The sequence below is a fragment of the Grus americana genome, chromosome 9 (genome assembly GCF_028858705.1).
Source record: "Grus americana isolate bGruAme1 chromosome 9, bGruAme1.mat, whole genome shotgun sequence".
Taxonomy (NCBI): Eukaryota; Metazoa; Chordata; class Aves; order Gruiformes; family Gruidae; genus Grus; species Grus americana.
Window position 1 is genome coordinate 1,016,585 of NC_072860.1, and position 25,915 is coordinate 1,042,499.

A 25,915-nucleotide genomic window follows, 5' to 3' on the forward strand; every position below is an offset into this window, starting at 1 on the left:
GGGCCAGCAGTAACACGCCGGAACAAACACCTCTCAGTACCAACCAGCTCCACTCGTATGTGATTGCTTAAGCAAACGCTTCATCAAGTCCATAAATTCAACTGCAGGTTTGGAGTTCAATGCTCACGCATGTCAGCATTAACAAGAGTGCTTCAAATTCTTACAAAGCAACAATTTCAGAGAGACGCCACAGCCTAATGAACAGGTAAAAGTTGGAATGTAATGGAAGGAAACATGACTTTTCATGCAATCCTCCAAAAGAGTCATTACAGCCTCTCCTGAATGGACCCGTCTGCTTCTGGGAATCACGAGTCCAGTTTTGCTCTTATTTACAACTGTGTACACTCAAACCAAACTGCTTTGGATTATCAGCTTGCTAATTGCAGGTAATTCTTCCTGGAATAGCTCATTTCTTGAGCCCAAGACACATAAGCACTATGGAAGGTAATTAGATCAAGGTAATTAGATCATAATACAAAGCACACAGCAAGAGGAGGAATTACATTTGTACACCAAGTAATACTAATATTTTGTGTCTACCTTTTGCCTTCTGAACACTTTAATAAACCTGGAAAACTGAATGATCCACAAAACTATTTATTACAGAGCACTAAGGTGCATTTTCCAAAATAAGACGCATACTCTGATATTAAAAATACTGAAGCTGCCACAATCTTGTGTGACACACATTCCGAGGTCACACTGAACACAGGGTAGGACCTCACAACTTGCCCTGGGTGTCATTAGCAATTAGTGGTAAAATAAGCACTACAAGTTAACCTCCATCCCTGCAGTTGTACAATTAGTCCCAGCTCCATATCCTCAGGACAAAACCATACTGTATTTGTAATCAGTACCATTTTGTCTTGTCTCATACAGGTTTTTTCCTCCAGTGCTCCCAGTCAAACGTTCCCCAGGCTCAGCAATATATTGACATGCTAAAAGAACAACTGGGCAAATCAGACATAGGTGCACGCTCCAAGCATGACCTACGTAGAGGGAACCGAGCTCAATTAAAATATTCACAGTACAATTGGGAACATAAATAATGGAGTTATTTTTATTATGGCTAGAAAGTCAAGAAAATTGGAGAGACTGACTCCAAGATGACAGCATTTAAGGCATCCTGAAGTTATTTCAAGAATCCAAGGAATCATAAGAAGTTGGTTTTTTTTAAAAAAGGGGTAAAAAAAAAATCAAAGAGAACTATTAAACTGTGTAGTCAAGCTGCATTTGAAGAAAGGGAGAATTAGCTTGAGAGAAATAATTCCTCCTATTTAGTGCAAAAACTGGGCATAGATCAGTGCAAAGTGATAAGCGTTCTCTTATTCCAGAGCTCAATTTAATCCACCTTGTTTTCACAAGATACAGAAATGCAGCCAAGACATTCCTCTTCATTCTTGTTGCTGTTAACCATTTTTACTCCCTGCTGGCTCATTAGTGACCTGAAACTTAATGAAAACCCAAGAGTATATCATCACAGATGCCAGGGGGTGGTGAGGGGGAGAACCCTGGAGACTGGATGCATGAAAGGAATCAACAGAATGCAGTAATCCCAGGGAGAAAAAGGCTCTCACACAAGATCTTGATCAGAAAAAGATGCAGGTGATGCCTTAAGTGCTAAATGTGAGACAGTATATAAAAATTTAAACCTTCCTTCTGCAATTTACCCATATTTCCGCTCAATAATAAATGGCAAGTGCAAAATCCTATCCACCAGTAAAACAGGGAGTAGGGGGAACACACACCTTGAACCAAAACACATAAAAAACCCAGCAAAACTCCAAGACAGCTCGCCCAGACAATTTTTACATGTATACATGTTTATATATGAAATCTCTCTCAGCTTTAGAAAACATTGAAGGCATGTTGAGAAGACCTCACAACTATCAGACACTTGCCATTAGAGCTGATCAAGAAGACAGGAAGATTTACAGGCATAAACTTTATTTAATAAAGTATTCAAATCCAACCCAGTAAGGACAAGTTATTCCAAAAAAAGTCAGGAGGATAAAAGGATTAGCAGGTGAAACAATGAAATTGGAACAATGAAACTAAACTGCTTTTGGAATAAAGAGAACCTTCCCTTGCTGGTAAGTGGTCACACCAATGATTAGAGGTTCACAACAACAACTGTTTCAAAACTTGTAACACCATGAAATTTCCAAAATCCTTGATTTAATATAATTTTTGTATAGAAGCCGGTCATAGAAAATGAATGGGTACACAGCAATAAAGTTACCTGGTATAAAACCCAGCCTTTACAAAAGTAATGTAAAAGGCAATCCTAATTGAAGCTGTCAAGCATAAATATCTTGATGTGCAATAATAAAGCTGTACAAAACCAAATCAACCTACAGAAGATCAATCAAATCTTTAAGCTTGAATAGCGGTACCACAGAGTAATTTGATTATAGAGACCACAAATGTTTCAATGCCTGTGCTGCCATAAAAAGCTGCACACTAACAAGCAATGCTAATTACATTAATTTCAACAGCATCATGCAAGAGCAGCCTGAGAATCAATGTCAAGTTTATTGCTTCAAAAAAAATTATGCTCTAAAAGACTGGCATATAAAAATGACTTAAGAGGTTTTGTAGTAGAGCTCTTAACTTATACAAGAGGCAGAAGATCGCCTGGGTTAGTATCCCATTTCTACCAGGCATCTACAGAAAACGCCTAAGGAAGAATATAAACCCACAGTAAATACACAGTGACACTTTATCAGGAGATCCTCTGCGCTTCTAGTATTTGTGGATCGTGCACCTCCTAAACTAATAGGCAGTATCTTCCAACAGCTTCTCTCTAGATTTTTTTTCTTCTATGACTTTGGATAAATGCTTGCTCAAACCCTGGAAACTGATGGCTACATACCTGGGGAACATCAGTGTTTCAGTACTGTATGGTATTTTTTCCTCTTAAATTTATCAAGAATTAAAACATTTCCTCTGTAGCACATCTTTTCCCATCAGCAAGCTACAGACAAAACTCAATTTGCCATGCACACCTTGGAATCTGCGTCCACACCAGACAAGCAAGCTCCCATCTCCCTACCTCCAATCCACCACAGGATTGTTTTGCTTCCAGACCATCCTTCCATCCCTAATTTCTCATCCCTTCAATCCTGAATGCCTGAAGCACCTTATCTATATAATTTATCTCAATCAGGCCAGCAAAACACACAAAAAAATTGCAGTTCAACGTGCCAGTCAAAAAAAAAAATCACCTCGTGAGCCCCGTGGTGGGTGGACTCCAGACTTATACAGTTAGTAGATTTTAGCCAAGATAAGGTATGCTTTTCTCAACACCACACGGGTTGTGGAGGTTAAATTCTCACCAAGAAAAAACGCAGCACAGCCTGCCAGGTTCCAACAGCGCTGTTGAAGGCAGAGGACAAGGATACCACTGCAAAGGTGTTGGGCAGATCACACCCAACACCTCTCTCCCCATGAGTTCAGATCAGCCTTGGTGAAAAGTCAAACAGGTTCAGTTCTGTTCCTGAGTATCGGCTGTGAGCTACCTCTAGTCAATCAGATACTTTGTTCCTTGTTATCTATTTTTTTTTTTTTTTTTTTTTTTTTTTTTTACACACAATGAAATTGTGCCTCCTCGCTGCTTAGATTTCCAGACTGATTAAGTGCTATTATTAACTTTCTCTGGAGTAGACATTAAAAATGGTTAAGGAGTTTGCAGAAGGCACTTTAGGCTCCATTACCATAAGAGTTTAAGGCTAACTCAGAATTGCTTTAATTCTGCATTTCACCTTTCTTCTTCAGACATGCATACTTACACCTGCCTTGTAATGTTCCTTATTTAAACCTTCAGCAAGCCAAGTTCAAGGAGTCAAGCTGGCACTTTGCAGGGAGGGAGGAAAAAAAAAGGTGAGGGAACACTCCTCAGTCAGTTTAACCCCCTGAATTAGTGAGGATGCTCAGGAGCACCCCATATGGAGGGCAGGACTGCAGCAGCACTAACTCAGATGGAGCTTATACTAAAATAGTACTACTGTTACTTTATCCAGAGAGCCTAGGCTTTTTTCCCAAAGCATGCTTCGGGCACAGGTAGCTTTGAAAGGTGGTATCAAATTAATTAAGCAAGTCACTATCAATACACAGCCTACATCAGCAATCTCAATTTTTACTCTTTTTAAATGTATAAATCCCTTTCAAACACAGTAGCAGCATAAGATGTAACCAGCCTAGGTAGCAGGTTGCCAAGGAAAAGCAGATAGAAACAAAGTTCGTTTTCCCAATTGTTTCAGATTTCAAGAATGCTTAGTAAACTACTATACTACACTAAAACCTACTGACTGGTACCACTGGGGGTGAAGGAAATTTAATCCTGCAAGACATCTGGTTCCTAAGGTGTTGAACACTTTTGCCACCTTGCACTAAGTAGGGCAAATACACCAGCGTGCACACAGCCTCCTGGAACAAACCCAAATTGGTATGTAATGTTTTACGTCATACATGGAAGGATACAAGGAGAAACCAGGTGGCTCTAGGAGAAAAACCCAGATGCATTACAAACAGCTAGAGAAAACGGACGGTTCTCCAATCGTCATTTTCTAGGCAAAGCAGTAAAACAAAGAAGTGGAGAACCTTACAGAGAAATACCAAAAAACTGTTGGGTTACATAAACTGCAAAGGAGGAAGAGAGGCTTTTCAGAAATGCTTCTATTGATTGCCAATATACTGCTTAAACCAATGATGAACAGTTTTAAAACACAGGCTGCAGTTTTGCTTTGGCAAGCCCCCTTAAACGTTGAACTCCACATGCAGACAATGCACAACACAAAAGGATCTCGTTTCTTGTTACTGGGGCTTGACTAACCTACACCAACCCCCATGAAAACAGTAAGACCAATGCTTTGCTATGATTTCAAGGCAAAACCGGCACCCTTTTATCCAGGCAACCCCTAAATCTCATTACTAACTTCCACATCTTTGTGCCTCCCATCCTTGGGCACAAACTTGAAAGAATAAATTAAAGTTGAACGCAAACAAAAAGGTAAGTTTAAGCAGCACCATAAAGAAAGTCTGTCATTCTTTGCACTGTTTAACATAACAAAACATCTGAAGCAGCTCAGAAAGGAAGGGGAGAGGCCAATTTTCATTCCCAAATGCAAAAGATGCTGAGCAGCCCTTGTGTTCAAGACAAAATTGGATCATGTCAGCCTAGCAGCCTAACAAAACACTTCTTTTCAAATGCCCTTGTGTAAATGCAGTCTAGCTTCAACTCTTTTTAAGCACAATATACAAAAGAAACTTGCTGCTATCAGCATGGGAAAAATTAGATTTTATTCTTATGAAGCAAATCTATCCTACAACGTGCACTAGTAGTAACACATTCTTCTTAAAGACGACGGCAGTATTTAGATGTCTCTTACCGCAGGTAACAGACTACAAATCATCATAACATAATTCTGGAAGATTACGTCTAAAAATCAAGAATGAATGTGCAATGTAAGAGTCAGATGAGATTGTTCTTGCTGCAATATATTAACCCTACTCTGACAGCAATCTGCTAACGATAGCTGACATAACTGGCTCTCCCAGCTGCCTACCCAACCCTCTGACAGATTCCTGTCTGCGTGCAGAAATGACTGAAATTAGTGCCTGTTTTCTTAACACACTAGTCTGTAATTTGTGTTTCTTCCTAAGCAGCTGAGAAATCTCTGCAGTGCGATGTCAAACCACGAGAACCCTCACGAAGCAAGCCACTCCTGCTCCTGACTCACAGCCACTGAACTAAATTAACTGAGAAGAGTTACACAGTTAAACAAGTTATTATCTTTACAGAAATATTCTATTTGTTCAGAGGTTTACGTGCTTCAGAGAATGATGCCTCCACTCCTGAGCAGCTCATCTGGGTTAGCCCTGTGGCCAGACCAGAGGCTTCCACTCCAAGGTGGACATCCACATGAAAGAGTAGGAACCTCAAGTTCAACATCCCTTCACCACCATCCACTTCCCAAGACTGTGCAACCTACCTTATAAACACACAGGATTCTCCCAACACTGGACAATTTACCTTGTTGAAGAAATTTCTTTTCATTTTTTTCCTTCCATTTTCCTTTAATTAAAAATGCACCACAAATCTGAAACACTGACTTTAAAACCTAAGCTGTATTTTTTTTTCCTAACAGGATCTGCAAACGTGTGCTGGAAAAATTCTGCTAATTTCATACCATCAGCCTAAGCACAAGGAAACATGGATGAAGAATTAAAAATCAGCTCTTGACTACTGAAACTCCCCCCCCCCCAGGGTAGAGAGAAAACTTTCCCAGAGCAAGTCGTCTTAGTTTGAATTTAATTAGTTCATTTCAACAATCAGCTTACATAGGGCTGAAGCTACAACTAGGAGTTAAAAAAAATTAGGAAATAAAATACAAACTGATCCACGTGGATCAATTTCACTTAGAAAACAGCAAACTACTGGAAAAGTAATACTAACCATCTGAATATATATACACACACACACACGAAAAACTTCTTATATTCAGTATATACAACAAAAGCGAACTTTCCTTTAATGAAACAAGTAAGAGATTACAGCCTTCTACTTGCATTTTTTAAGTTTTCTACCACACTACAGTCTGCCAGTTATAGCTGCTGGTCAGGAATTTGGGCTGAAATACTTGCTTTTAAATGTCTTACAGGCCATGAGTCTCTGGAAAAGATGACTGATGAAAAATAGCACTGGAAAAAGTTAAATCTTAAGTAACACAGAGATGAAGAAACAGCTTTTCAACTCTCCTAACACAGGTGCCAGAGAACATCAACGGATGTGTCAAGCTTGAAAGATGAATCAGCAGGCACAAATCCATCAGTACTCACTGACGCACTTTATACCTTTTGCTTAGAAATATTTCTTCCTTGACTATTGAACAGTCCTTCTGCTCATCACCCATCTGACACTTAGAAAAAAAAACCAACACAAAAGAATCCCCCATTTTGGGACACAACTTCCTACCTCTACATGAAGTTCTTCATTGTCTATGTGCATCTACCTCACAAAAGAGCTCTTCAACCCACCCTTTCTAAATTTCAGTCTAAGCTTTGCTAGAAAGGAATGTGTTATAATCCAGGATCAAGCACATGGAAAACAGACTAGAAAAAAAAAAATCACAGCTTGACACATCACCAAAGCAGACTGAAATGTGTAAACTGTTTGTGAAATTGCTCTAATATTAGCTCACTAACGTAACACCAACTGTTACCTTATCCCATTCTCACCTCTGCAGCAAACCTCTCCCACCAGAGGCTGCTGCCTTGTTGTGAACAGCTTTGCACGGCTTTGGTACCTGTGCAGAGTTAGCTAATCATGAGTTGGAGATGGAAAACAATATGTAAGGCATTCAATTCGAGGAAATACTCAACATAACTTCAAGGCAATGACTGCATCCTTGAAAACTAACCAAGACTCCCTAGCAGGAAATCTTAGGAGGAAGCTTCCCAACATCTAGCAAACAAGAGGAAAAACTCTTAGCTGAGAGCTCTCATTAAATCCTCATGAATTTTCACTGACAGATCACCCACAATTCACCTTACTGAAGCTGTTAAACAGAATTTGCAAGTTCAACACCACAGGCAAACAGGATTTTTCTCACTGAAAGGCCTTTCAGAAAAGTCAGAGCAGACCTCTTCCCTTGTAGGGAAGGATGCTTTCCCCAGGAGATGGCACTTGCTGAAGCGAAAGCATACGGAACTTGGCAATATTTAACTCAATCCATACTAAGAATATTAATTGTTCCTAGGACCCTTTTGTTTGTCTCTGAACAGCGGCAACAATTACATTTCAACAGCCTGCCTGCTTATTCCTTCTCTCCTTCACCGACAGAAAAATCTTCAGTCTTCTGATAGGGAGGATATAAAGCTGTGAAAATGGTCAGAAGATGACACTCTCCTTAACAGAGGGGGAAAAAAACCCAACACATCTTACCTCAGAGCACAATACAAGTAAACTCTGCTCCTGAGAACATCATCTAAATGAAATTTGCCAATTTGAAACTTAAAAAGAAAGAAACCACAAAAAAAAAAGCTAGTAAAACTCCCAAGAAAACCAGCAGTCCCTTTGCTATTAAATAACCAGAACAGTGCATGTGAGTTACCTGAGGGGCTGATTCCAAAGGAAAGATGCAGTAGAGATGCACAAGAGATACCTGAAGGCAAAGGAAAATTAATGCCTGTGACCTACACAGCGGGCAAGGGGAAGTGGGAAAATGGAAGAGGAATGGTGCAAATACAGGGTTGGAGGTGACCAAAAGGGAATGCCATAATATAAAAATATAAAGGTAACTTTAATGAGTTATTAATTAAAATTAAACAACTTTATTCTTAGCACACAGAAGAATTAGGTATATTTATGAAATAAAAATTTAACTTATTAGTAATGGCAAATATCTCAGTTATGGTAACGTGAAGTTTGATGTTCCTTTTGAATTGGAACAAAAGTAAACGTTGAGAACAGAAAACAAAAAAAGAAAGGTTCCATCCACATGAACTGCAGTTGCCCAAGAGCACACACCTTGAAATAAAATAACTTCAGATGAAATGCTTACTAGTATCACAAGGTTTTTGACCTGTGCTGCTGTAATCTTCCCAGCCAAAACTCAATCACGTAACCAAGGTATGTCAGACGTGATTTGGATTCATGAATAACGTGCATTTGCTGTATTTTAGTGTCACCTACCAACAGAAGTTGTGCCACTTCATTTTTTACTTTTTTTAGTTATAGTAAGGCACCCACATGTTGATTCAGTTATCCCTGTAGGCAAGACCAGAAGGTACAACAGTGTAAGTCAGCTTTAGAATGGTGTCCTTGCCAGTGGCTGTGACTATTTCAGTAACAAGTATCCAACTGAGAACAAATATTAAAAAAAAAATTAAAAAACCCAAACCCACACCCCACTCCCTCAATGCATCAGAACTCTCGGCCTCCAAACTCGTGCTTCTAGTTCTGTGACTGACGGGACTGCTGATGGGATAACACACCCTTCACATCTGTCGGGACGCTTTGCAAGACTTTCACCACAGTGACACTAATTGTTTTAACGCAAGACCAAGCTCTGCACAAACTAAAACAGGTCTATGCACTTCTGTGGCAATCTCTGCACTCAGAAAAGCCACAGAGCTTACTATTTTTTTCTTCTATTAGAAATTACTCTATGAGGCCATCAACTAACTTCATAAAGGCTAAAACGGTTTTGAGAGGATAACCATCTTTAGTTTATCAACCTGCTCAGCTTCAGTGGTACCGCTGGCATTACATATTCTGAGCGGCTGCAGCTTTTCAAGCCTACTAAGCAGCAGCTCCAATGCTTACATTACTGCTCTTATCTTTCCCAAGCAGCATGGTGAAATCAATATACTGGTTAATTTAATTACGGCTATTCAACATCCAGTAAGTGGCAGCGAAATTCTAAAGCATCACATTAGTTTCATGCTGTTGCTTCTGCTCCCAGATCGCCAAAGCAGTCAGTGCAAATATGTGAGTTATCCGCTTGAAAGAAGGACAAAGGCAGAGATGGAAGAGAAATAATGCGTTTGAAGCCTCTACCATCGCACCCTTTGTACCGCCACAAGGCATTTTCAGAGAGTGTTAGCATTCATTCTTACATGGGATCTGCTGGTGCTGCTGCCATTCAGGGGGGGAAAAAAGGGGGAGAAAAAAAATCAATTCATCAGGCACAACTCATTAAATGCACTTCATCCTTTACACACTCCTTGCTTTCACAGTTGAGACCTGAAGTATGATTTTAGTACTGCACACTTAGTTACTAGAGGAATAACTAAAGGCCCTTCCACTGCAAGAAGAGTAGGAGCCTCAGTAGTATTTCAATCTGTGTAGTTTCAGGTAGGAACGAGTCAACAAGCGATCCTCTTTCGCTAGAGCTCAGAACAACTGTGAATGAAGACACATTTGGAATTTGTCTCACTAATTCAGCTCTTCCAGTATCCAAACACAACTCTGAGTAGCGGAAGAGGAGGACAAACCCCCAAACTTCCCTAATACTTCATCTCTCGAAGCACGCACACAGCGGTGAGTACAGTGTAGCTGCCTCCATAGCTTGCACTCTCAGGAAAACACCACCCTGGGATTTTTCATGCCTGTGAGCATGATCCTTATCTCTTGTATTTCCCTCTGCCCAGGTGGTGTTTAGGAGCAGTTTCAGTCCCTGCCTTTCTGCCAGTACCACAGCCCTTCTTGCTGGCTTTTCTCATGCATGCAGGGAGTTCTTTGCCTCCATTTCCTCTCTCTTGTTCCCATTCTGTCCACGCACTGAAGGGAAAAAGAGAGCACCTATTCAAAGAGACCAAACAATCAACAGTGATAAATAAGATGCTGCCAAACAGAACACAGGTGTAAAATCACAGCAGTGAGGAATGCAGCGTTGGGATTTGCCCCCCTCTCATCAGGCTAGCTTTCAGTCTCAGAGGTCAGATTTCTTCCAAGTCCCTGACACATGAATGTTACAAGAGCCACAAGCATTTATCACTAGACAGACCTTGGCCTCTTGGGAGCCGAAATGGCTGCTTCCTCCCCGGGCTGAGTGCAGACAGAGCACTGTAGGAGGAAGCCAAGCTGCCTGCTGCCCATGCAGCCCCTCCTGAACGGCCAGTTCGCAGAGGCAAATTGTCTGAATCCTACCCCAAGAAAGCAGAGCCCCCTGCGTTTTTAAACATCAATGCATACGCTGGTGTGATGAAGCAGGCAACAGAAATCAACCATCCATCTCTGCAACGCCAAGTAGATTGATACACACAAGGACTTCAGTATCACATCAGCCCTCTTAATGGCAGTCACACAGAAAAAACTCTTTCAGACAATCCTAACCCAGGCTAGAAGCTGCCTTTGCTGGCATCACCCCCCATGGCCTTCCATGGGCTACTTCAAACTTCTAGAAGTGTATTTTTCTGCTGGTTTGCAAGCATTACAAATATTGCAGTGGGTTTATATGACCATGCATCTCCAAAGAAACAGCTATTTGAACTTTGCAAATTAAAAGTGAGGTAATAGAATGGAAAATGGCAGAGGAACCCCAAATGCAGCTTGTTCTCATAAACCTCAAAACAACACTGACACGAACCGTGGTACTCAGTAAATCAGACAGACAAGCACCCAAGCGCACTGAAAGGCTCCAGAACGAAAACAGATTGCTCAACTCCATGATGCAAGTAACTTGTCACAACCTGCTGCAGCTTGCAAGCGTCCAGATGCTGCTGCGTGCACCCTCCAAACGCCCTGCCAGCCTTAATCCCCCTCCGCTTCTCCAAAGTGAACAAGAGTGCCATTTCCCTGCGACACTGAAAAGGCCGCCTAATAAGCCCCAATCATGGACTATCATTAGGCTAAAGCACTTTACAGGGCAAGGTAATAAAATTATTATCCTAAAACCAGCACTTCCAATGAAGTGGAATATATCAGAATATTTTCAGGCCACCAGCAATTCAGTTACAGTGCCTGGCACCTGCCAAGATTAGAAGCTTGCTTTCCACCCAGAAATCTTTAAGTCCCTTTCAAATGGTAAAATGAAGCAGTTTTTTGCACTTCTGCAAAGAGAGGCATGTGGACCATAGCAACGCAACACTTATTTTTTGCATATAACATGCAAAAAGCTACATTCTTCAGGGTCAAGCACTTAAAAGCTAGAAAATAAAGATTTAAGAACACATATACAACAGAACCAGATTCTGAACTGTAGGTCATGTAGACATTTGCTTCCAGACCATACCATACTCAAACATCTGCTCTTCAGACATCTCATTCATCCTCCTGCAGCTACACAGAGGCTCTTTGCCCGATGTTTTTCTGTCCTAAAGAGGCACCATGTACCAAGCACCTGTAACTTACCCATCTCACACGGAAACTTCTCTTGGGTGCTACTAACAAAACTCAGAGCACAGCACTAGCTCACTGGTGGTGGTCTAGGCAGTGATGCTGTCAAAGACAAGTGCGAGTGGGCTTTTAACAAGGCCTGGAAGCATCACAAGAGATAAATACTTCAACCTTTCAATAATTTGAACAGCCAGCTCATCCCAGCACATTCATTTTCAACTCCCTTTCGTAACAGGGACAAAGGAACAAGAGGATTTCCAGTCACTACAAACACAGTGCAAGGACCATAAAGCACTTTTGATGTGAACTCCTGTTGCTACCTCTCCAAAATAGTCACATTAAAAAAAAAGATGTTCCACAGTATAAAATTAAGACACCTTAATTAAGATCAATTGCTGCAACAAGTAGATGCTTAGTCTCCATCTAAAACATACAAAAACTTCATTTGGCCTACAATTTACCCAAGCTCTGCTCAGCCCTGGTGAGGCCACACCTGGAGTGCTGGGTCCATCACTGGGATCCTCAGAATGAGAGACATGGAGCTACTGGAAAGAGTCCAACAAAAGACCACAAAAATGATTAAAGGGACTGGAGCATCTTTCCTGGCTGAGAAAGCTGGGACTGTTCAGCCTGGAGAAGGCTCGGGGGGATCACACCCACCTTCAGATATTTATAAACATTGATGGGATCCCCCTGATTCTACTGTGAGGGTGACCAACCGTGTCCTGGGCTGCATCCCCAGCAGCGTGACCAGCAGGTCGAGGGAGGGGATTCTGCCCCTCTAGTCTGCGCTGGTGAGACCCCCCTGCAGTACTGCGTCCAGCTCGGGGGTCCCGAGGACAAGAAGGACATGGAGCTGTTGGAGTGAGTCCAGAGGAGGCCACAGAGATGATGCGAGGGCTGGAGCACCTCTGCTCTGGAGATCTCAGGCTGAGAGAGTTGGGGTTGTTCAGCCTGGAGAAGAGAAGGCTCCAGGTAGACCTTAGAGCCCCTTCCAGTCCCTGAAGGGGCTCCAGGAGAGCTGGAGAGGGGCTGGTGACAAGGGCAGGGAGTGACAGGACAAGGGGAAATGGCTTTAAAAGAGAGCATGTTTGGATTAGATATGAGGAAGAAATTCTCCACTATGAGGGCAGTAAGGCACAGGTTGCCCAGAGAAGCTGTGGCTGCCCCTGGCTCCCTGGCAGTGTTCAAGGCCAGGCTGGATGGGGCTTTGGGCAACCTGGGCTAGTGGAGGGTGTCCCTGCCCATGGCAGGGGCGTGAAACTAGATGGGCTTTAAGGTCCCTTCCAACCCAAACCATTCTTTGATTATATAAAGTGTTAATTAATTTAACTCTGTAATTAAGCATGTGCAAATACAAAACCAACAGAAGATGGCATTCAATATGATTACTCAGAAGAAACTAGGCCAGAGAATACTAAGTTTGTAAACTCTATGCTAACATTGTAGGACTTCTGACTAAGATTCTCCTGCAATTCCAATTTAGCCTCCCCTCCCCGTATGTATGCATTATGATAGTCTTTAGTTACATGACAACATGTTATTTTTCCCCCATGGGACTGGTCTCATTTAATGTTCAGGCTAGACCTGTCTCTAAAAAGAGCCAGAGCCATGTGATGGAGGGCTATCCACAAGACAAATTTCACAGCTGAAAGGTATGCAGTCTACAAAAAAAAAAAAAAAACAAACCTGCAAGAACAGAAAGGATTGTTCTCGCTGTTTAAGCATCTTGTTGCTGCCGTGAACAAAACTGCCTGCAATGCAAGGAAAAACTGCTAAGCCAAGTTTTCACAGGCAGCTATTGACTCTGGTCCTCGCATTCGGAGTGTATAACCTGAGGTCTCCTGCGAGGCTGAGCTGCTGGGAACTTGCCTGACAGTCTAAGAGATATACCATGAATTCATTAAGTGCTAAATAATGCTATGTACTTTAAATACATCAGATCAAATCCTTAATGATTAAAACTAGCTACCTAATATTAACAGGGTTTTTTTACCTTATTCTCTAAACCTTAGTTCGTTACCTGCCCAGCAGTACATGTGCCTTTACATCACAGGATCCTGTGAAAAGGAGACGGATGGAGCATTTCAACATTAGACAAACACCACAACACTCTGATTTCACAGGCAAATTTGAATGAAAGTTACTAAATCAAGTACAGACCCTCTACTGAATAACTCATGACCAATTTAACACCATCTGCCCTGCATGTTTAGCATCACATGGTGGTCACAGGTAAAAAGTGATAGGACCAGATGGTGTTACCATGCCTATACAGACAGCCACTCCATGAGACTAACACTGCTTTCTTCAGATTTATGCGCAGGCCCAAAAAAAGATTGTCGCTACGAACTAACTCCAAAAAGCTACGGATCACGGTGCTGAGAGTTCACAGACACTCCTGCAAAGGGTTGTGGTGCTCTGGATGTCTCTCCCCCGCAAGCAGGGCTTCTCCTCCTCCTCTTCCTCCCCCCCAACCCCCCATCACCCCTGCTCTCACTCAGACACCTCCAGCTCTTGCTGTCATCGCTAAAGTTGTCTCAACCAAGTCCCCTTGACTAACTCCTCTCTCTTTCTACCTTTGTCTCATCTATTGCTGAATCCTGCCTGGTATGAGTAGAATCTGACACATCCAAGTATGTGAAAACCACATTTATTTCCCCCCCTCCGCCAAAGACTTATAGTTTGTATGGCTGTGAACATTTTCCATGGGAATGGCAAAAGATACTTCTGACAGAGACACCATCTGCCTGCCATATAGCAAGTCCTGCTTTCAGACCATGAGAATGCTGCAGCTTTTCAAAATAAAAATCCATCTCACACAACAAGACAAGCCAGTTTTCTCTAGTTTTCTTCTCTGTAAAGTTCCTCTTCATTCCTCCTAAGGCAGAAGACACATGGCCAGAGTCACACAGCCTAACGGTGGAAATCTGGCACAAGCATACAGGAAAGTAGTAGGCAGTTTTCACTATAAACCATAGTATCTGTCCTGCCTCCATGCCATAGAAAGAAGAACAGCCACAAATAATCTTCAGCAAGTCACTATTTCATTTACAAGAGCCACAACCTAATTAAAAACACAAGCCATGGTTCCGTAAGACACCGAACTCTGGCTTTGAGGAGAGCAGAAGTGCTGCAATGCTCCACTGAACTGGTTCAGCCTCACTAGCGGGGAGACCATGCGTGGGTACGGCCCTACGGACCTTACACCAGACACCGTGGATGCTCCAGCTTTGCACAGAGGACGCACCATATCACCGCTGATTCAACAGATGCATAACCATGTGCTTACATTTGTTCCAAATCAAATCTGCGATCTAAAGATGTATAGGGGCAATATTAAGAAACATGAAAACACACCACAGGCTGCAGTAACTCTGTGTAACATTTGGGTTTACGAGCACTTCAGAAAGCCTAAGAGTTTCTGTTCAACCACAGCAAGACAGTAGCAGAGACTAGAAACAAAAGGTGGAAAACTAGCATCTGTGTTTATATTAGCAGCTTCACTGGACCCAACAGTTTGCTTCACAAGCAACCTCATTTTCCTATGCGCTGTGAATAACTATTCTAGCATCCACTGAGCCATGGCTTTCCTCAAAGAAGTTACAGAAGCCGAAACGCCTCCATTCTCTTTGGAAGTTCACGCGCACCGATGCAAGCACTTAAACCATAAACTTGATTTTATGTAAACACAATTCAGATGCTACAAAACTGAACATTTTAAATTAGCTTGTTTTGTTTTCAAAGTGTGAAGAACTAGAACAAACATGTCCGGCCCTTTGGACCTTCTTCTGCCAGAGGAATACATAAAGTTACTAGAGATTTGATTGCCTATGTCTAGATGTCTCGTTAAACTACACTTTACCTACAACAGCTAGTAGGTGTAAAGGATACCCCTAAAATTAAATCTGCTTGTGCCAACACCACAAGGTAGATCCTGAAAATTTATTTTACAACAGATTTCTAGTGACGTGAATCCCAGTAACTGAAAGATATGCCAGTTTATCTCTGCATTAGCCTCCAGTTTATCCAAGTCTTTGGGGGTCACAGAAGCCAAACAGATCATTAAATGTCAGATACTTTAAGTGATATAAAACAGCTGCAGACAGCTTGAGTAATAAGTGACTTTAGCCATGTTAGCAACAGACACCCAAAAGGGAGGTTACGGGAGGCAATTTAACTTAAAAAATAACAACAGCAGCAGATATTCCCTCCTCAGTTGCTACTTAGTGATTAATAATTCTGTTAGTGGACCATGGAAGTCTGAGTAAATCCAACTAACACACATTTCAGGCACTAGACTTGGGATTGCTCAAACCTCACCATTCACCATTTCCAAGATTAACTACTTGTTTAGAAACTCTAGCTAAACAGCAAGCCTGACTTTTTTTATCCCCTATCCGTTACAGAGCATCTGGCAGCAAGCAAATGCAGTGTAAAAATGACAACAACAGAACGCTAATCGCCAGAGCAAGCCATAAGGGAAAAAATGTTTACAGTGTTATTCGCTCCCCGGGTCCCCTGACTTGGGTCAGCTATGCATTCACAGAGTTCAAATTAACTGGAGATATTTTTATTTTGTCCATTTGATGCAAATAAAGTCTTGCACTGCTCATTTTTCAGCTTACACAGATATAGGACGCTTGCTGAAAACCAGATCACTGGGGATACCAACATATTTGTTTTGAGACTCCAGCCACCAACTCTAAACAAGAGCCTAAGCAAGCCAAAGCCTACCAAAAACAAATCTTTGTTTAAATCAGAGACTCTCCAAGCACAAAACTACTGCGAAAGCCTTCCGCAGCGGGCCAGATGGGGGACTTCATGAACTGTCTCCAAGTACTTGCGCAGCAATTGTCAGCCTGCCTAGAAATTAAGATTCCTTTCACACACGCACCCAATTATTGCCAGGTCTCCTCTCTGCCCTCTGAATGTCACTCGCCTCGCTAATTAAATCACGGGCCTGAACTCACCTCTTCCAGGGCTCACCCTGCTCCCATGGGGCATCATCCCCACTCCCTGGAGCCGAGGGAACCCCTCACCATCAGGCTAAAGCCCAGGACCCTTTTCTTCCCTTAAAACCCCAACCCCACACGCACACGAGGCAGCACAGAGACTCTTCCCACGCTCCTCAGCCACCTCCGTTCTCCCCATGACCCCCCCGCTCCTGCAGTCCTACAGGGATCCCCAGATTCCCCCAACCCCAGCCCAGTCCCACAGCCCCCCATCCCCTCCTGAGCCCCCAGTCCTCCATCCCCGCTCACAGGCCTCTCCATCCTCCCCTGCGCCCCCAGATCTGCCGCCCACGCACCAGTCCCACAGCCACCCCATCGCCTCCCGGACCCCCACGGCCACCACCCCAGCCCTACTGACCCCCACCATCCCCACCCCAGTCCCACAGACTCCTCCATCCTCTTCCAGACCCCCATAAACTGCCACCCCAACCCCACAGAACTCCCTCAGCCCCTTCGGAGCGGCCGGACGCCCAACACCACCTCAGTCCCACAGACCACCCCACCCCCCCAGGACCCGTTGTCCCCCACGGCCCCCACCCCACGGACCGCTCCCCCACCGGGCCTGGCGCGGCCCCGGCCCGCACTCACCGATCAGCCGGCGCACCTCGTCCTCGCTCAGGTAGAGGCTGAGGCTGGGCCCGGGGCCGACGGGGGGCCAGTCCGGGGGCCCCGCGGCGTGCGGGCCGGAGCTGGGGCCGGCCTGGCCCTCGGCGCCAGCGGGCAGGAGCAGCAGCAGCGGCAGGAGGCGGAGGAGATGGCGGCGCGGGCCCCGCACCCGGCAAGACGACGACGACGGCGGCCGCCGCCGCCCCGCGCCCGCCTCCCCCGGCGCCGAAAGGGGCCGGCCCCGCCGCCGCCTCCCCCCGCCGGGCTCACGGCCCCCGCCCCGGCGCCCCGGCACCATCGCTCCGCGGGGAGGGAGGGAGGCAGGCAGGGACGGGCCGGGGGGGGGGGGAAGGCCGGGAGGGGACCCCCCCGCCCCGCCGAACCCCTCACACGCCGCGGCCGCCAGTCCCCGCCCCGCCGCTCATGGCTGCGCGCGCCCGACGCCGCCGCTGGCGCCGCTTCCTCCGCGGCGCCGCACGCCCCGCCCCGTCCCGCGCAGGCGCGTCCGCGCAGCCACGCCCCCTCCGCCCAGCGGCGGGAGGAGCGGCCGCAGGTCGCCTGTCGCCGCCACCTCAGAGCGCCTCTCAGCCCCGGCGCGGCGGGGAGCCGGTCCCTACCTTCCTCCTCCCTCTTGCCGGGTGCCGGGGAGGAGGGAGAAGGAGAAGGAGAAGGCGAGGGAGAGGGAGAGGGAGAGGGAGAGGGAGAGGGAGAGGGAGAGGGAGAGGGAGAGGGAGAGGGAGGCCCTGCCCGGTTTCTCGTTCCTGCCGGTAACTCGCCGTCTCGGTGCCTGGCGCCTGGAGGGTCTCTGGGCCCGTCCTGAGGGAAGGCTGGCGGGGGGTGCAGCCCGCCGAGCTGCCTCACGGCCTCCTGCTGTCACCTCCTCCATCGCGGTACCCTGCCAGCCCCACAGCCCGTCCTGGTCACCCGCCGCGGACCTGTCCTGAGCCTGTGGGGCTCTTCCGCACGGCGGGAAATACTTGGCCAAAACATCCCAGAAAATAGACCCTGAAGGTAACTGACACAGATCAGAAGTTACCCAACTGTAAATACTAATGCAATACCAGCATTTTAGTTTAACACAATTTCCTTTTTTGGTAATTTTTTTAAAACTTTGTGTACTCGTGTTGACATTGAACGTTTTAATCGGCTTTTCACTTAATCTTACGCTGCTTTCAGAGCTGGGAAGTAGCAGCAGCGTTTCATTTCACTGTAACAAAGGAGGGCCTTTGATCTACAAAGGATGGTTGTTTCAATCCCAGCCTATAATGCTCCTAAAGTTAAATTTAAACTGTAAACACGTCTGGTGTTTTGTTATAGTATGGAATGCCAGCGGCAGCGCCGCATGACAGCTGATATATTTTGAAAGAATGCAATAATAATAAAGTCAAACGATGAAAACAGCATTAAATTCCAGCATGAGGCTTTGCATCCCCTATACAAACATTCCTGACCTTTTCCCAAAATCGTCTTCTGCGCAGAATTTCAAAAGTGAGTGTTTCTGTTGCAGTTTGGCGCAAAACCCCATTTCAAGATGTCCACCTTTCCCCTGAAATGCAAAACCTCTGCTGCGATCAGCCCAGGCCAATGAATCTCGTTTTTCTGAACTTGACGTCTGACCAAAATGCGCCTGGTCCCTCACCCCTCCGGGCTGATGACGGAAGAGCCGCCTCCATCATCACCTTCCTACCTGCTTTCGGACCTGGCTGCCTTCCAGCTCCTCCGGACTCCCCGAAGAGCAATAGCAGTTTCGGTCTTAGCAAATTCATCACTGGTAGCTGCCTGCTTGATTGAGCTTTTCAGCAGATGTGTCACAATATTCATTTATGACCATTAAATCAGTTAATAGCTTTGAATTACACGCTCCCTTCTGACCTGCCGGGAGGAATTTCGTACCTACGTGGGCCACCGTGACAGGAGGATGCTGCAGGCTAATTGGCCATAGAGGGTTTTTACTCAGCAAGTCTTTTGGCTCGTAACCATAGGAGTGGAAAATGTATAGGAAGTTCTGCTCTTCTAATTGCTGTGGTGAAAGAGAAATTGCTCGCACACCTCCCCACAATAAACATCGCTTACTTAGCAGCACAAGGCGTGAAAAAATAAAATGGCAAACTGAAAATGGAGTTGCAAATTACATGTAAGTCTTTAGTTGGGTGGATGTAGAGTGCTGGTGACTGAGGGAGAGCCCTCCGTACCACAGGTTCTCCACAGCCATTTCCTCAGCCTCTAAACCCAGAGTCTGGGCGTGTGTGTTTATTTGCCGTTCAGTCGTAGTCTAAATTTCAGACTCCGGGTATTTTCTAATGCACCTTGGTCAGGGGCTTACGGACAGGCAGGCAACTTGCATGTCTAAAGTGATCAAAACCAAAACTGAGGCTCATCTTTGGCTTAGATTTCCTGAACTGCATGGTAGAAATCATTGCAAAAGCGTTTGCAAAACTAATGCACTAAATGAGCATGAGTTTGCACCAAGCTCTGTTTGAGAAATGCAGAGAATGCAAAATCAGCCTGTTTCAGTGATGGTTTCAGCCTCTTAAACTGAAGACTGTTCACAGCGGCAGTAAATAACCACGCTTCAAGTTGTGAGAAACGACGACGACTATTACGTCCCAATAGTGCATCGCTCAAAGATACCTCGTGCAGTGTTACCTCTTGCACTTAGGGTATTTTCTCGGGCAGAGCCCCCCCTCACCTGCTTTTCAACACCGGGCACCCTTAAAAGCTTGCCCAGTGACCAAGCAAACTTTTGATAGCCTTCTCTGGTGAAGTTATGTGCCGAAAGACTCGCTGATTAAAAACCCTCCTGTCTGCCGATAACGTTACTTTAACCTTAACCTCGGTCATCCCTGCCTTGGACACAGGGATATGATATTCAGCAGAAATGTAATATTCAGCAGAAGGACCTGTGCTAGATTATTTTACTGCATTTCTTTTTAGTGAGTATGTAACTTGCCTCCTGGAAATCACTGGCCGATTTTAACAAAAGGTCACCAAAACCACATAAACCATGTGCAAATAAACACATTCTTAGGATACATCTGCCAGCCTGCGCACAGATGCTTTTAGGGCTAAAGTCATTGCTGGTGTGTCTGTTCTGTTATGCCCATGAAGCTGATTGCTTGCTGAGCCTTGGAGTTATAATTAAAATGCACTCTGCTACCCTTAATCATCGGGGATATTAGAAGTCAATTGAAGGTTTCATGGATGTCAAGAAACATTGTTGGAGAAAGGTGAAAAATGCAACTCACGGGCCAGCTCAAATACTAAAGATCTTCTGTTGATTTTTTTTTGGCTGCATGGACTATTTTTGGCAGGATCGAGTTCACGGTCTTTCAAAACCATTCTGGGTGAGATTATATTGCAAGAGGATACACAAAGTCTCTCCGTGGAAAGCTGCTAGCAATAGCTGTGAATTCACGGCGCTCGCATGGAAAAGTTTTGCTTGGCCAGGCAGTGGGATGCATCATTGCTTGTGCTCTGAGCATGATTGTATCAGCGTTTACCACCACTGTGTCCCGAGGGGCAGGGAAGAGCTGGTATTCATTTCTGGATGTAAAACAAATCTGCAAAAGCAAATAGCTGACAATTAATGGCACTGATGAGAATTTGATACTCTAGGACCTCATGGAAGACGTACGATACAGGGATAATTGTGTGGGTGCTGGGAGATGGGAGACAGGGCTTTGGTAACGACTGCTCCATGTCCAGACTCGCTTACACACACTGCTGTGATTTAGGGTGGCTTTTCCCACCTCCTCCTTACGACTGTAAATGACTGTCTAACATTCCCTGGAGAGAAGAACTGGCCCCTTCACGTAGACGCAGGAATGAAGTCCTTCTGCCTCCTTCAATCAGTCTTCCAACATTTTTGCCTTCAAACAGTTTCTCTTCTTTATGAGTACCAGGTGACCTCAGCGCCTGGATGGCTTCCAGCAAAACTGCACGATGGTTACGTGGCCCGGGAGCCTTCATCTCATTGCTTGCGCAAAGTCCTCTGCCAGCTAGGCTTCTCCACAGAAACGCTGCGGAGCTTTGGCTTTGCTCATGGGCGGTCATTAGCAATGGGCAAAAGGGATTTCAGATTTAGGAGACCTAGGAAGAGGTGTCACAGCTGAGCCTGTGTAAGCACTAGGCTTTCTAAGCTATTCAGTGTTCATCTTCTCAGGCAACTTCTAAAGGAGCTCTGTAACGGCAGCAAGAACCCCCTTCCGTGGGCAAGGACAGCACATACACGTCTGAGTAGGGATAAAATCCCGTCATTTGCTCTGCCTCACCTGCTGAGGGGTGTCCTGCTTCTGTCTTTCACGGAGCAAGGTGCCCCAGAGTTTCCAGTTCTCCTCTCTTGTCTGGGTGGAACAGACTGGGGGCTTACTGCTTTTTTTCCCCCCACATCTCTAAGTTTGCCATCCCTTTTCCCGCAGCCCAAGAGAACTGAGAATGAGGAAATAGGCTACATATTGGATCGTATAAACAGACAGATGGCTTCACCCAGATCAGCAGTCACCCGTGGACTCTTCCAGGGTAAGGAAGAGCTGAAATTTCAAAGTTGAAAATGTACAGACGCCCCCCACACTCTCCCAAACTCTTTTTATCCCTTCTCATCAACCATAACAGGAGGCACTAGCTGGGAAGGCTGGAGTCACTGTTGCTGGAATAGCAGAAACCCAGCACTGTGGGTCAACAATAAAAAGCCTCAGACTTCCAACCTGCTCCCCTTCTACTTCTTTTTTTTTTTTTAATTTCTAATTGTGCACGCAGGTCCATAAAGCTGCCCTTGAGAAGGAAGGGCTGGCTGATCAGTCACTGCGGAGTCAGACCACTTCGGGTAGAATACAGAAAGAGAGGAAAAGCCACTCGCACAGCAGCAGACGGAAATGCCCTATCCAAGTTCCTGGAAATGTAGCATTTAATGGAAAAAACGTCCTGGGAACATGAAGCTAACTGAGAGCTACTATGGCGTTAAGCAAGCAGAGGTTGGAGGAAAGCAGAGCGTCAGAATGCGATTTCAGCGTGTGGTTGGTAAGGCACATGCCATTCCTCTGTTTGCCTTATAAGGGGAGTGTTGCACACCATGATATTGCTAAATATGAAATAAATTGTGTTCGCGGGCTGGTTGCCTTACCTCTTCCCTCCCCAGGACACTCAGGGGACGCTGGCTGGGGTGTGCGTCATCTGAAGCGTTTTCCTTGCTGATAGATGCCAGGATTTTGGGCCATTTTAAAGCATGGGTTGCACAGTAAAGCTTGTAACGCTGTTACATTTGGTTCTGTGCCCAGACCATCGGAGCTTAATGCTCAGGTGAGAGTCGGTATCAGGACAGGTCAGAAAATGACAAATAAAACCATTTTGATGACAAAATTGAGGAGAAATTCACGTGATCAGGGTCTTGCACTATCACCCTCCTATTGGTCTAGCGCTGTTCCCAAAGGGGCTGAGGCAGGCCGAGAGGCTGGATTCAGCTGCCTAAACACACCTACAGCTTGAGAAACTCCAGAAAGTCCTCCGTCCCCCTGCTCTTACACAGGCAGATGACACCCATGTTACTTCATGGCCTGTGAGAGTAGACAGGATCTAGAGCATGGGTGACACGCACTGACCGGCCTGGGTAATTCCCGTGGTTTTGGGAAGAGGTCTGCTGGAGGGGGCAGAGAAGGCAAGCAGGCACCTGAAAGTAGGGGCTTCCTCTTGGATGTCGGATCTCAGGAGCTGGCAATGAAAACTTCTGTCCCAAGGTTGGTGGGAACACTTCCCATCTTACAGAATACCCTGTCTCACCTTGGGTCAAAAGGGTTGTCTTCGGTACAGCTTTGGATTTGTGGCTAGCGCAAGCTGTCAGACCCAGTATGCAAGACTGGAAAATGTTGTTGGGGTTTTTTTCCAGCTTATCAAAGGGCTGTTGGTGTTAAAACCAACTGCTGAACACCCCCGACCCCTGGTGTTAAAACCACCTTGGCACAAACGTCCTGAGAATCACTCAATGGCAGAGACCCAAGACCAGAGATCTGCCTCCAGGGCAGCCTGGTGCTCCTGGGTTTCTGCCTCCTGTCTGGTCTTTTGTTGGCTTTTCAGTGCAAATGAACCTTCAAAATCTGTCTTCAAGGGGCTTTCTTATGTCTCTGCTGAAAAGACAGACCTTGTGCTGTAGTTCAGCATGTGACTCCAAACCCAGCACCCAGCTTGCACACGCGGAGATCCTCGGGGAGCTCATTCCTCTCTGTGCCTTTCCCTTTTCCCTTGGGAAGTCACCTGCAGAGCTGTTATAAACTTATGTGGTCATATTTTACAGATCACTTGTGTAAGTTTTTCCCTGTGCTCTGGCAGTTTGAGGTGTTTTATGGTTTACCAGGGTTTTTCAGAGCCCACACACGATATAGGAATGGAGATAATTAGTTGTAGGAGTCACTGTATCCTATCCTTCTTTCGCAAAAGCACAACTGGAGCTTTTGCCCAGGAAGCAGAAAATATTTATTTGACTTCCTTTCTGAGAAAGTATTAAAATCCTTGTTTTCACTAGGATAAAATTTACTGCACATAAGAAAAAGAAAGGAAAGACTGACTGACTCACCCATATTCACTGAATCCCACTCCTTCTACAAGAAAAGGTTGTTTAACTGCAGGGTCCATCAAAAGAAGAGGCATGAGAGAGCACGAGTCTCATGCTCCTCTCCTTTAGATTGTTTTGGGGAGCAGCAAGTCTGAATTTCTTTAGGCTGCAGAGATCTGACTCTTGTCTCCCATTTTCTGACCAAGTGGCGTTACAATTCTTGCACTGTCTCCAGCACCAGCCGAAAAAGTGGCTGGGAAAGAGCAAACCCTGCTCACTCCTCGCCCGCAGGGGATGAATGGACCCTTTTGCCAACAAGTGTTTTGGACTCTGGATCCTGCGTGGGTGAAATCTCTTGCCTGCGATCCCATTTCGGATGCCCACACTCTCCTGCACGTTCCAAATAAGCAGTTCCTAGGTGACTCCTACTCAGCAGGAGGAATATTTGGGAGATTTTTCCCTCTGCACACACACTGGATGGATACCTGGGCTCCAGCTCCCGTCTGCGGGCTGGGCACCTACGGTTAGATCCTGCAGATTTGGCAGCGCTTAAGTTATCGATGTAACCGAATATACCGGACTACAGTGAACTCTAGGCAATACTAATGAAGTCATTGTGGGCAACAGGAACCTTCCCGTGGCTTCTGATGGCCTTTGGACCAGAGCAGAGGGTGTCCAAACCCGCCAGAAGCCACCCACGGGGATGAAGGAGAGTTATCGGTATTGATTTCCTCAGCCACGCACAGGATCTGAGTCAGTTTTACATCACGGCCAATCTAAGCTACCTGCTTCTCTTCCCAGCACTGGGCAAACTGCTGTCACACCCTCAGCTCAACTGGACAGCTTTTATTGAAGACAAATATATTTTACTCCTGAAGAACAGATTCCTGTAGCTGATATATTCCCATATAGATAAAAACAGATCCATTTTAATCACGCTTACGTTGCAGATCCCATAAGCCAACTATTTTAACAGATTCTTTCTGAGTCCTTTTCTTTGGGCTTGGAACGTACTCAACACCAATAAACCGAAAGACTTAGCAGGCTGGTTTGCCTCATTAAAATGCTTTTGACTGTACTCGGTTCTTTCAGAGCTGCTGTGTTTTCGTAGATTCTCATCCTGAAAATGAAGTAAGGGTCAGGAAAACGGCTGCGGACAGACAAGCTGGCCTCCCCCAGCCAACTGTTCCTGGGTGTTTTCAGAGTCCCCGCTGGACCATTCATTTTCCAGCGGCTCACACCACGTGAGGTCATGTACCCCCAAAATTCAATGAAAACTCCCTTCAAGAACAACAAAAAAACCCTCAAAAACATTTTTTAAATGCTTTTCATAAAATATCCAGTATTCCCACATAGATTTCAGTGCTGAAAAAACCTTTTAAGGCCCCAGTTTCAGTGAGGAGGGATCCTGTAAGCCCACTTGCTTGGGCCAGGTCTCACCCTACCTTGGACGACAGCTGCAGGATCCTCGCACGTTGTCACCAGCTAGTTCCTCTGCTGACTAAAACTTTGTCCCTGTCGCGATAAAAATTCCGAGCCAGGCATTTTCTAGGTGAGCTGATTGAGCAGCAAGTCACTGACTTCATGGACTGCAGAAACGGGGAGGGTTTCTCTGCTGGATGTCTCCGTTCTCCCTGCAGGCTGGACTTTAGTCCAGCTGGGAGTTGTGCCCAGAGCAGCCTGATACATTTTGCCTCAGTTTCCCCTGCCACCAGCTTTCATTGTCTTTAAAAATCACCGGCTACTGGGAACTTTCTTGTTTTGTGATCACTGTCATGGGCCATTTCTCTTGCACAAGCGAAATAAGCTCTGTTTCCTCAGCCTGTCCCTGTAAAGCCAAAGCCTGACCTTGAGTGGCTTCCACAGGTCTTATTCCAGAATTTTCCACTCATTTGGCTTTTTTATTGAGTT

At 45.3% G+C, this 25,915-nt stretch overlaps 1 protein-coding gene across 2 annotated transcripts in view; it reads right to left on the bottom strand.

Moving 5' to 3' along the window:
• RYK (receptor like tyrosine kinase) overlaps window positions 1–17,934 on the bottom strand; it is a 61,908-nt gene extending 43,974 nt beyond the window's left edge. For both annotated transcript variants that reach the window (XM_054835635.1, XM_054835634.1), the window contains exon 1: window positions 17,446–17,934. In XM_054835635.1, coding sequence (XP_054691610.1) covers window positions 17,446–17,761 — 316 coding nt within the window. In that variant the 5' untranslated portion in view covers window positions 17,762–17,934. The remainder of the gene's footprint in view (window positions 1–17,445) is intronic.
• Window positions 17,935–25,915: the final 7,981 nt, after the last annotated feature.